Source organism: Etheostoma spectabile, chromosome 22 (assembly GCF_008692095.1).
Source record: "Etheostoma spectabile isolate EspeVRDwgs_2016 chromosome 22, UIUC_Espe_1.0, whole genome shotgun sequence".
NCBI classification, from domain to species: Eukaryota; Metazoa; Chordata; class Actinopteri; order Perciformes; family Percidae; genus Etheostoma; species Etheostoma spectabile.
This window is the reverse complement of record NC_045754.1, coordinates 2,437,678-2,451,136: the sequence shown is the minus strand read 5'-3', so window position 1 is coordinate 2,451,136 and position 13,459 is coordinate 2,437,678. Positions and strand designations below refer to the sequence as shown.

Sequence of the window (13,459 nt, the reverse complement as noted above, 5' to 3'; positions counted from 1 at the left end):
AAACAGAGGAAATCCATGTTCCAGACACTGAAAAAGGACTCAAGGAGGTCTGCTAGAGCTAATGTTGTGAGTCGCTTGTTAGTCGCTGTCACATTTTCTCCCCTGGGAAGCTAATTATAGTTAATTCTTAGCATGAGACCAAGCTTAGGGGGATTCAGGGTAAAGACTTGATAGGCTTTCCGACTGCGGTGTCTCGCCTTAGATTCCCTGTCCATATCTATCAGTTAGCCAGTGGGAGGTCATTTCCATCCAATTCAGACTCAGACATCAGCCGAAGCTATTCCAGCACAGAGCTTTAAATCAGACAGTACTAAATGAGGGAGAGGAAACCGTCTTGTGACAGTCGAACGTAGGAACTGTATGGTAGAGGATTAGGGCCAGGTGAACAGTTGATTTCAATTCTGAATTTAAAGTCAGAATTCGGACTTTAATCTCAGAATTCTGAAATAAAGATTCTGAGATTAATGTCAGGCTACGTCCAAAATTCCACATTAACATTTTATTTAGTAGCTAAAACAGTATGTAGGATTTTTTTTAGTATGTCCAAAACCTTAGTATTAAAACCAATAGTACGCAATTGCATACTATTTCCGGTAAAATATTAAAGGTATGCAATAATCGACACTACGCCAGCATAAATATACCACAATGCAATGCGGTAGTAACTACAATGTTCATAACAGACAACAGACAGAAATCAAGCAGCTCTGTAATGTCAATAATGTAAATAATAAACTGTTTAAATATGCAGAATTCAGTAGAATTACGACTTTATTCTCAGAATTCAGACTTTAAAAATCTGAATTTTTATTTTATTCTCAGAACTGAAATAAAATGTTCGGCCCTAATCCTCTACTGTAGCACTGTAATATGGATCCTGGATCAATTCTTTCCCTTTCTTTTCTTTCTTTTTTCTTTCTTTTCTTTCCCCCCACAGCGATGGCCTGTCGAGGTTGCCTAACCTGAATTCCGGTTTAAATCATAGCATTAATTCAGGTCATTCAGGTCTCATAAATCATAAATATCCAGCTTGATCATGAAAAGAGATAAAAAACTATGATTAAACAAGAACAGGGAGTTCCGGTGTCTATGTTTAAATCATTCATATTTTGAAAACTGTTATCAGACAAGGAGGGGAAAGTCTATAAGCAGATTTGATAAGGCATGGGTACACAATACTAAAACCTGGGTTATCTTAGAGTGATAGCTTATCAGTGTTGACCTGGGAGCGTTTCCACACAGACTCGTTAACATGAGTGGTTTTCGTTTAGTAAAATGTGTGACTTGGGTTAGTTTTGTGTGGCTGATCGCACCCCAGCAGTGTCCTGACATTAATAAACCATGGTGTGACACATCAAATACACAAAACACTGAACATGAAAAGAGCTCAGACAGTACTGAAACAGCTACATCGTAGCTCTGTTGGATTGGGACTGGGACGATTTATGATGCATCTTAAGAGCAAACATAAAGCTTTTTCATAACAGTGTTAAAAGAAGAGTATTATGGTCAATAATTTACAGATAAGGGATAAGAAGGTGAATGCTCCAAGGCCTCAGTCTACTGTTCATCTCCCAAATACACTGCAGGTCAGCCCGTAAACAGCAAAAACAACGAATAAATACCTTTAACGCTCACCGAAACATGTCCAGTTTCTTTTTTTTTTTTTTTTTTTTTTTTACAAATAAAATACATACAGTATTTGTTTCTTTAGACAAACCCATATTGTTGTTATATAATATTTTACGTTTTCAGTAGTCATTACATAGATAGTATTTCAGCACAGTTTAAGAACTTCAAACTACACAGAGACGCATCAAAAAAATCAATCTTTTGGCTTGTAGGTCGGCGCTGTTGTTTCTTTCACCTGGATTCACTGGTACCAAACGTTGAGTCAGACTGTATTTGCAATACTCTCTGACAGTTTGTTTTAGATTCTTCAAAAAAACTGTACGGGACGTACCGGGCGGAGCAGCAGCGTGGTCGCAGCGCTGTAAGACGACGTAGTATTAAGAGACGACGGTAGCGAGTAGTACGAAAGACCTAAAATACAGGAATTTCACCCAGGAGACCAGGGTTCATGTTCAGTTGTTGTCCCGCGTGTCACTGAAATGTACATTTTGTTACCCCACCCACCATCTTTTCCTAAACCTAACTGTCCCACTCTCATGTCAGCTAAACCTCCGTCCCGAGCCAGAGCGTCAAATAGTGACGCCAATGGTCTAGACGCCAGTCCCGAGAGTATCTAATAGTGACGCCTATAGTCCCGACCCGGAGAGACAAAAAGTGATGACCGAGCGCGTCTATATATGACGCTAAAGGGGACTTTTTGCATCAATAACAAACGCCATAGGCACCTGACCAGGGGTCGCTTTTTGCCGCGATGAGAGTGAGAATGTGTGGATCCGAACACTGTTGAGAGTCAGGTGGGATTTTGTATGTGTCATAAAAATCACACGAAACATCCCTTTCAATTGGTATCACGATTTTAACCCTTGTATGGTGTTCCCATTTGAGTATACATTTTTTGTACCTGAAAATCCATGGCCTTACCTTATTTTCTGTGATAAACATGTATTCTGACTCAATTCAGAACATGAATTATAACCTTACGACAAAAGACGAACCCCACTTCCATTTTTAACTGTGTTCTAGTAGAGACTGATTGCATTCCCTAAACATACAGTATATGTTATCTCAATTGTTTGAAATTGAGATAAAGACAATATTTGTTAATAGATTATGAAGTACAATTTTCTTTCAGAATTGTTTTAAAAAACCACAAATAAGTTACGGGTCAATATGACCCGAGGGATACGAGAGGGTCCCGAAAGCGAAGACAGTACAAGGGTCAAAAACTGTGATGCTTGTGTCAAATCCCTTCTTTTGTTCTCACTCTTGCTCATATTCTTCTTAATTGCCTTTCTTTTATTATATTCTTCTATTTGGATCCTGTTGCACAGAAGGTCTGAAGGCCGGCTGCACTCGTAACAGTGCATGCATGTGATGTATGCTTAAAAGATAAGGTGGTGATATTCTTTAGTTTCTTACTGGAGCACCATCTGGATTACTTAAGAGTGGCAACTAGCCAGTCCCTCCAGAAAAACGTGATTATGCGATCGCATTATTCAAGCATCATGAGCCAAAGTCTGCATATTTATGCATGAGCCGCATTTTTTCAAATACGCCGCACTTTCGCTGCAAATATAGCCAATTTCCGCACAATATTGCAGGGTTAACATGATTTCATAATACCCAAATATCAAATCCACAAATCTCTTAGCAGAAAGTTGAAAAATGTTGCATTTACTTCACACAAGAGCAGCCATTTTCCCATACCCCATACCCATATCCCATACCCAAACCATAATTTTTGCAGGTTCCCGCAATTTCATTGCATAAAACTGCATAAATATCCTGCATATTCCATTGCATTTTTTAAGAAAACGTGCCGCATAATCAAGGATTTTTGCTTGCAACAATCACAAAAAAAACTTTTTCTGGAAGGACTAGCCCCCCCCCAGCATGTGCTTTATTCACCCCTGATGGGGAACATGAGCAAAAAAATGAAAGTACTTAATTGTTTTGGGAAATAAGTCTTTACAAAAAAAGATGACATTATATATTTGTGAGCTGTTTTTAACATGTTAGTAATGTGTTGTAAGTCCAACATTCATTCTTTTTTTAGCTCTGTTTTTCCTGCTAAATTTTGTCAGTCTATGGTGCTGTAAAGTAGCACCCGTGGGTGTATCAGACATTTTTTGTTTAAAAAAGCTGCCTGTGGCGGGTTAGCTCAACTGGTAGACATGTAGAGGTTTACTCCTCGGATGCAGCGGCCGCGGGTTGGACTCCGACCTGCGGCCTTTTGCTGCATGTCATTCCCCTCTCTCTCCCCTTTCATGTCTTCAGCTGTCCTGTCAAAATAAATGCCTGAAAATGCCCAAAAAATGATCTAAAAAAATGAATTACAACTTTCTGCCATGGCGGGAAACAGGGTTATATAGAGCACTGAGAGTGAACCTAAACAATGATCTGAAATAGGCTAGAACACAACGTAGAGTGGGGAACTGTCAGGTGATAACAATCTGTAGGCTGATTCCTACTAGGGACACTTTACACATTAAACCCACATCATCACATAGCCATCCGACCTATTGCCAATGAAAACAAATATTGATTGGTGAAGCTTTAAAGATTTACATTTCCAAAAAAAAAAACCTTGACAGCAGCCTTCACATTTAACACCTCTACTCCACTATCAACCCCACTGTGCTACCCAGTTAGCTGCATGTTTCCAGTCTTACTGTGGCCGTGGGTCCAAATTGAACTGGCATGTGATGTATACTGACAAACCTGCATTTCACTGTGCACGTTAAAGAAGCTTTATAAAGCATGCTAAATGCTAAATGGCGGTAGCTCGATGCAAGTGTAACCCGTTGCATTTCATTCAATTATTTAAAAAATTAAAAAAAGCCACGTTGCTCGGTATTTACTCGCAACTTAGTGCAAGACTGTATTAGTATCCACAGTTAAGGCTCAGTACAGACATAAGCACACCACACAGAATTCCATCTATTCCATGGCCATGTTTCACGACAATGGAAACAGCATCTAACTGTAAAGCGATGAATCTGTGTGAGTGTGTTGTTTGAATATCTCGAGGACTGTTCATCCGGTCTAATACACACTCGGCTCGGGTAATGCCGGGGACCCAATGGAGGGCAGTGTCTAATGTGGTGCAACTTGGAAATGCTATAACAACAAACTTTAAGTTTTGGCCAGTAAAATATGAACTGAAGTCTCAGGAGCAAAATTATTCCTTCCCTGGATTCTGTAGGATTTTCCGCCATCTGTTTTTTTTCTCTACTCCTTCTACAAAGTTTTAGCAATCGTCACCAAATGAACCTCTCTGAAACCAAGCCAGACAAAAAGTTACTTTGTCGGATTTGTGATATTCCATACAGGTCCCCAACATTTACTCAAATGCAGTGGGCAGGGCTTACATTAAAAGAAAATGTCATATCTCCTGGATGCTTTGTGCGATTGCCACCACATTTAGTGGATGTTTGTAGATATGATATCTGAACGGCCATGACAAACCTGGTGCCATTTGGCCAATAGGTGGCGCTGTCTTAGCACCATCTAACTACAAAGGAAGGAATCTCTATCTTTGTATGTATGCAGATATGACTGTAGAGCTGGGCAATATATCAATGTCATATCAATATCTTCATTTTTGGATATTGTAATGTTGTAATATGGCATAAGTGTTGTCTTTTCCTGGTTTTAAAGGCTGCATTACAGTAAAGTGATGTCCTTTTCTGGACTTACCAGACTGTTGTAACGGTTCTATTATTTGCCTTTACCCAACTGAGTCATTATATCCACATTACTGATGATTATTTATAAAATCTCATTGTGTAAATATTTTGTTAAAAGCACCAATAGTCAACACTACAATACCGTTGCGGTATCGATTTCAAGGTATTTGGTCAAAGATATCGTGATATTTGATTTTCTCCGTATTGCCCAGCCCTATATGACTGCCCATTTATCTAAAAAAACATTCATCCAATCAACCTAACACTTGGCAGGTGTATTGCTGAGGATCCACGGAAGGGCAGTGTCGAGTGTGAAGGTGATCGGGTTAGTAGTTTTTGAGATAGCTGCAAGCAGGGCTTCGGGGGGGCCACGCAATCGGCCCACTTTGAAACGGACACTACAAAGTATCACTGCACTGGCCACTTATACAGAACTCGCAAACGGATACACAGGTTACTGTATTTGCATAAAGGCATACCATAGTGTATTTTAACCCTTAACTCCAAGCTGGAAGATTAAAGTGTTCCTGCTGCGGACTACAGCCTGGATATATTGCATACATAAACCAGAAGGTAAACCCTTCTAAAAAACCCACCAGCCAAACTATTGATTTCTTTTCTCTCTTTGTTTCTCACACACATAGAGGAAGCATACAGAGCAGACAGAGACTGAAGCTATCAAGCATACTGATTTGTTTTTAACATTCACTTGGTAAAACTAGCGAGTGCTTCGGACTACAGCAACAATACAGCGGCACCGTTTCAACCCAGAGGACTATCGTTCTTCCTTGGCTGTCCTCGTTTGGACCCACAGTGTGAGGTGTTGTCTTCCAGACCCAGTCAAATAGCAGAGAAGCAGAAGCAGAGATGAGAGGCGCGATACCCTTATGGTCGAGCCGAACACAGTAGCATTAGTTTTTATTCCCTGATCTGCCTCCGCTGTAGAACTATATCTTTCTGTTGTATGAATCGGTTTGAGTTACAAGTGCGTCTCCCAAGAAGGACTCAAGTCTTGTGTCAAAAGGATAAAAACAGAAAAAGGTTTCCTTATAAATAAAGGTTTGATTATTGGTCACATTGCTTTTTCCCTACTCCTGAGGCAGGGTTTCAGGAAACTATAACTCTCTGTGTCATAGTGGCGTAGCCTCTCTTTCTGTAACAGTAGCAACATAATTTTGACAGTATTTAAATAAACAGGTGTTGAATTAAAGAGCTGAACCCGGAAGCTGTGTGAATAACATTTCAACAACACCCAGGCCTTTTCCGGTGCCGCCTCCAGTAAAGCCATTTTTTAAGGGGTCAGCACATCAGCTGATGCTAACAGTAGAGTGACATCCTACTCCGCCGCATGGCCTCGCTGATCAAATAGGCCGGGCTGATCTCAGGTTCCTCAGTCATCACCTCAATGTTCTGCCACTCTCCGCTCTGGTTAGATTTCTTGATGGTATCCACCACGCAAAGAGCATAGAGACAGTCCTCAAAGGTAGCGGCCATTGTCAGAGGCCTCCCGTCCCACGTCCGCCTGTCGTCCTGGTCCTGAAAGGCCTGCCGCACAGCCTGGATCATGCGGATGGTTCCTGTGAGATACGGGGATGGAATGTCACTGAAAGCCTTCTCCGGTAAAGAGCTCTTCTCAAGAGGTGTGGTGTCTTTGAGCAGGAGTTCAGGTCCTCCGCCGCTGCTTCCTCCACTCCCGTTGTTCTTCTGTCCGTACAGGTCGGTCCCTGTGACCGTCAACCTCCCGACGGTCCCCACGACGATCACCTCCTGCCGAAACTCCCCGGGAACGTTGAAGTTGAGCGTGACGGTGCAGCAGGCGCCCCCCTCCAGTGCCATCTGGAACGTGCAGAAGTCATCGCTGGTGATCTGACGGATGCCCCGAATGTGATCCGTTTGTTTGACAAAGGTCTTGAGGAAGCCGTGCACCTTTAGTGCACGCTGACCGGTCAGAAACGTGAGCAGGTCGATGATGTAGCTGCCCACCGAATGCAGACCCCCGCCTCCCATCAGGTCATCGCAGCTCCAGTTGTATTTTTTCCCCAACAGACTACCGCTGTGGACCTTTAGGCAAATAGGAGAACTTCAACTTAAAACTTTAAATGTCATGCAGTATTAGGTCTTATTTCACTTGAATGTGATCAAGACCAGGGATGGACTGATACTTTTTTTTTTTTTAAAGGTCAATACAGATTATTAGTAGTTTAGGAAACCAATAGTAGTTCCAATATTTGGAACCAATATGCATTTATAGTGAAAATTAAAACCTTTAAGTCAAAATTTAGATTTTGGAATATACCAAACTCCAACACAGAACTTTGTTTAAATGCTTTAAGCAATTATTTAATACTTTCAACATAATACCCAGTAACAGAGAATCAGATAGTGTTGTGGGGGGGGGGAGGACATTAAGTCAAACATTATTTGAACTGAAAAGAGAAGCACTCAGAGTTTTTGTCATACCTGGGCCTCACAGACCAGAAGCTCACCAATGTAGCCCTCCTCTACCAGCTCCTTCATTCGCACAAAGGCAGGCAAGAAACGTAACACATTCCCCATAATGCTCAGCAACTTGGGGTAGTACTGGGCCGCCGACATCATTCGGAAGGCATCCAGAGGCGTTGCAGTCCGGTCGCAGATGACGTTCTTTCCAATACCTTACAAAAGAGAGGAGAGAGAGAGAGAGTTTGAGGTTTGAGCCAACTGAGCCTTTCTGTTTCGCTGTAGAATTTCCTTGTTTTGACAGTACTGTTTTCCTCGATACCGTCTTTGTTGAGATGAATGAGTAGGTATTCAACAAGAAAGGAAGAGAGAGAGAAGGAATGTAGTCAGCTTCTGCTACACTAGCAGACACAATATCCTCCTGAGCATGAAAACATCCCCTGAAGAAACAATAGATTGCTGCAAAATGTGGCAACTCCCAGAAAAGCTGACTCAAGAATTCCAGAACTTTCTGGGCTTTCATCTCCGAGTCATGGGAACTTTAAGACAAAGGAGAGTTCTTGCAAAAAGACCCAACGTATATGTATTGTCCACAGGGAACATATAATAACATATGAGGGAGACTCCTTGTTGAGTTGCTGGAACAATGCTAAAATAACCAGAATAATAACATTCAGACCTATTTTTACAATTAAAATAGAGAACCAGGAGATAGAGGGAGAAGGGAAGAAATAAAGATTCTGTAGCCACTGTATGAAACCAAATTAAAATGACTTCCTGTCCATTAAAAGGTCCACTGGGGCCAGCAACACCCAAGCACTAGAACAAGAAGAGGTTAGACAGTAACGTGAAGAGAGAGAGACAGACAGACAGAAACATATCGTCTTTTCTATTCTTCCTTTTTACTGGACAGTTGACTCGAAGGAGACAGACGGGAGCCAGTGAATGGCATGCAGAATGCATCATTAACTGGAATTGAACTTGACCCTCCAATTTCACAGGAGCACAGTCTGTTCCTTAGGATTGGTTCTGCAACTAGCAATCCTTTACCTTAATGATTCATCTGTTGATTATTCTTTTATTTAACGGACGAATCATTCAAGATGTAGATTTTCAGAATATACAAAAAAATGTTCCAATCAACGCTTACCAATTGAGCAATTCTTAGAATCTTCAAAAGGAAGGAGTACAATATGCAAACTAGTATGTAAATATGTGTCGGTTACTTGGTTAACAATACAGCCTTTTCTCCCAAAAAACAATGTTATGAGTGCCTGAAGTGTGAAGTGAACTGTGGCCACAAGTGACATTTATGGGACTGGACAATGCAAAAATGCAATGCAATAGTAGCACAATGAGTGAAGAGTTGTAAAGTCAGCATACTGACTCAGTAATGGCCATTTTACAGCAACATCTACACCATGCTAACATAAGATAATATTAGCCTAGTCCTGTTTGAGCCTGTCCATTGCAGACAATCTCAATTGAAAAGCTTTGGAAAGCAGCTATTCACTGCTTATTGTCAAAGGTGGGGAGGTTAACCAGACATGCATTTGGATTATCAACATCTTAGTCCACACCTGGAAGTTTTTCCCTTGTAAAACTGCAAGATGGGCGTTTATGGTAGCTGAGAACGCTGGCTGCGCTGGCCGTTTGGGTTTCATGAAAAAGAATGTGTCAACAGGTTGGTCGATTTGTCAAATGTATCGTTAACTTCCCCATTCTAGCATCTAGCATTAGCCACCATCATCCACTGGGCATACCAAACCAATAAGGCTGTAGCAGAAAAAAAACAATGAATGTACTGTAAGTAGGAAAAAGCAAGCAAACTATTGGTTGGCTAAAGGTTTTAGCTGTGTGAGATTATTACTATAAAGGATTCATTTTGATAAATGTCACTTTGAAATGGTCTTGTGGCCACTGCTGCTGTTATTATATTATATTGACTTTCATTGCGATGGCCACACGCGGTCAGCAGGGAGTCAGACAGAAAGCACATGTACACTAGAGGTGTTGAAATCAATCACTGCATCGCGATGCGGACCTAGACGATTCTGCATCAGCAGACCTTTATTGATTATTGCCTAAAGATGTCAATTTTAAATTTTCCAGCTGCTTTTTGGGTTATTTTTTCATTTTGTCTGTTGTTTGCGGTGTTCAAACTCCTTTTTAACAGCAGATACAATAAAAAGGGGAATTCATGTGTGTTGGACTGCTTGAATTTGTTGATGGAAAACCATGATCAATACGCATGTAGCAATATGTAATAATATTGGGGATGCATTGTGATACCAAATTGATTTGAGTCGTGGATATGATAATCATAATCAGATTGTGATACCAGTTAAGATTCACACTCCTAATGTACACACATTAAAAGGGGCATGATGGGCGGCCAGATAGCTCAGTTGGTAGAGCGGCCATCTAAATATGGAGGTTTACTCCACAACGCAGCGGGCCCGGGTTCGACCTGCGGCCCTTTGCTGCATGTCATTCCCCCCCTCTCTCCCTTTTCTTCAGCTGTCCTGTCAGAACTAAAGGCTGAAAATGTCCAAATCTAGTGTACACTCTAGACTAGACACACATTCCTTGTGACACGGGAGTGTGAAAAGCACCATGCTGCTTTGCTTCCAGTCCTGGCCGAGGCTTGTGGGTGGAGGGGCTGTTTTGGAAGTGAAACTTCCCATGTTAATCTGCCATTAGCCAGGAAATTAATCCCTCTGACCCAGTTCTAAGGAGCGTACGGGGGGGGGGCACCCGTCACCCAACCCTTGCAGACACACAAAGCCAAGCAACGACAGTGCACCCCTGTGCCCTTCTTTTTGGCAGAAGCACACACCAATAGATCCTGGAAAGATGGAAAGATGCATTGTCCTGGGTTAGGCATTCTGGGTGAAACCTAAATGCTCATTTTGAATCCAATGTCGGTACAGAGCCGAAGCTTGGCCAGCTACTAAAATGCCTAAAGGCAGATTTTACTTTCCAAAAGCGATTCTCTTCATGAGTTGGCCAAAGTACATATATGTTTCAGGAAGGTCCAAGAGTGAAATCATTTAAGCCAGGCATCATAAACTAGAATTTTTCTAAGTAGACACTGTTTTCAAGTTCAGATATGTAAAAAGTATTATTTACTATTTACTTGTTTTGATTGGAACAAGGCTTCATGATATCCTCAGAAACAGCTATTCTAACACAACAGTGTACTATCTCTGGACACTTATCTATCTCTGGACACTTATCTATCTCTGGACACTTATCTATCTCTGGACACTTATCTATCTCTGGACACTTATCTATCTCTGGACACTTATCTATCTCTGGACACTTATCTATCTCTGGACACTTATCTATCTCTGCTCTTATCTATCTCTGGACACTTATCTATCTCTGGACACTTATCTATCTCTGCTCTTATCTATCTCTGGACACTTATCTATCTCTGGACACTTATCTATCTCTGGACACTTATCTATCTCTGGACATTTATCTATCTCTGGACATTTATCTATCTCTGGACACCTATCTATCTCTGCTCTTATCTATCTCTGGACACTTATCTATCTCTGGACACTTATCTATCTCTGGACACTTATCTATCTCTGGACACTTATCTATCTTTGTACACTAACCTATCTTTGCTCTTATCTTTGCTGTTGCAAACCGCAATTTCCCCACTGTGGGACAAATAAAGGTTTTCTTATCATATCTTAGGTTATCTTATCTTACAACAAAATATGTCAACATTTTTGTAACTTCTTGATGTCTTGATGTGGGCCAAATATGACCCGGCAGAGAATATTGGCTGTTGCATAAGTTGTGGGTAGCTGTCTGGATCAAATATGGCTTGATTTTTTTTTTTTTCCTAAATTAGTTATTTTTAACTAACTACTTAACAAAAAAAATGCTCTCAGGTCTCTGCCAAGAAGGCAGTTCACTGAGGAGTAATGGCCAAAATCGGTGAATACGGAAACGTTATTGCAGTGGAGGTAGAAAACGCTCAAAGAACGTCATTATCAAAGAGCCTGTAGTGAAAAGTTGATATGGAAAACTGCTGACGTGGAATACGCCTTGACGGGCCATATGTGGGCCCCTGGCCGCCAGTTGATTTGAGTTATAGCCAATTCAAGGCCTTTTATGCAGTGTCATTCCAACTCACTGCTACTGGACCTGGGCCTACACAGAGATAAAAACAGCTCCTCTGCAGATCACACTGGTGAGTCATCAGCTTCAGCCACAGCCTCCCTCATACAGTCAGATGATGCAGCGTGTGTGCATGTGTCCAACAGATAATAAATGCACCTGACCACGAGGTAAAATCCCAGCAGCTACTGCAGTAAACTGACAGCTGGGGAATACAATTTCATTGGTAGAGAGGACAAGAGCCCGACCGATAAAGGATTTTAAGGGCGATACCGGCAAAAATCCAGAAATGCGTAAAAAAACACATTTCCCTAACATTAGTTATTTGAAGTTATTCATGAGTTCTCACTAAAATAATATGACAATAATCTGTTTTATTGTCACAACAGATCACAGAAACATCAAAATATATTAAAGTTCTGATAAATAAAATTTATAAAAATACCAACTTAAGATATGAAACTTAAAGTCCGTTGAACAAAAACACAATAAAAAAACAACAACTCAGTGTTGCAAACAGGGACGTTGTACAGCGTCCTCTGGTGGACAAACTATGCAACGCCAACACTCATAACATGGTTGACCGTCCGTTTTTAATTTATTTTTTAAATATTCCTTAATCAGAATCATTTATTTGTCATTCTAAAGTATTCCTATGAATGAATATTAATTTCATTTATTAATTATTTTAATATTGCATGAATATTAAAATTGGGCTCTAGTTGAGAACAGAGAGATGATAGTGAAACAAAAAAAAGGGCATTAGAGGAGACGGAACCGAGAGACAGAAAGAGCATCTGTCACTAACAATTCCCATGGAATTGAGAGACAGGATGACATCAGTATTTCTCAAAGAAGCATTCCGAGATGGGAGAAAAAGTCCTCATAGTCCTCATAAATCCACTGAAGGTAACGAACATTCGGGCATCCGACAGAATTTGCAACCGCACCTGAACAATTCCGGAAGTGGAACGTCGTGGTTATAGACTAGTGAAATAGCTACGGGACACTGTGATGGCCGGGGCGAAGTGGAGGTCTGCTGACAGGTAGAGCTCTTGGCCCAGTGGGAGAACAGTAATGGAGCAGAACAACCTCACTGCACCGCAGCTCAGTGCCTCAACATCAATAATTCATACGCAGGACATATCTAACCAAGAGAGTTTAAAGACGGAGAGAAAGAGAGACAACAGCTGTCCTATAGATTGTAAAGTACAGCAAAAATATAGGTTACAAAAGGTAATATGGATAAAATCAGATTCACTTAAAGAATGAAGCATGGTTTGGTACTAAAAGGTCACTATAAACTCCTTATTGAAGCAGAAATATTGTTTTTTTACAGTAAGAAGAAGCAAAACAGCAAGCATGGAGGATCTTGTAAAGCATTGATCTTCACAGGGATCTTCAGAGCCATTACATTAAAATATGTCTGAAAATAATAAAAAACAAATCCATTATTATATTAGCAACAACCTCAACAACATCATACATCAAAGATCGTCTCTACACTACAGATACCAATGGTATGAAACGGTACAAACTTCCTTTCTCCTAAAGGGGCG

General features: G+C 40.9%; 1 protein-coding gene across 1 annotated transcript in view; it reads right to left on the bottom strand.

Moving 5' to 3' along the window:
* Positions 1-3,360: 3,360 nt before the first annotated feature.
* Positions 3,361-13,459, bottom strand: part of gfod1 (glucose-fructose oxidoreductase domain containing 1) — a 49,714-nt gene continuing 39,615 nt past the window's right edge. Inside the window, exons 2-3 of the mRNA XM_032503386.1 lie at positions 7,782-7,975; positions 3,361-7,382 (exon numbers count right to left, since the gene is read on the bottom strand). Coding sequence (XP_032359277.1) covers positions 6,639-7,382; positions 7,782-7,975 — 938 coding nt within the window. The 3' untranslated portion in view covers positions 3,361-6,638. The remainder of the gene's footprint in view (positions 7,383-7,781; positions 7,976-13,459) is intronic.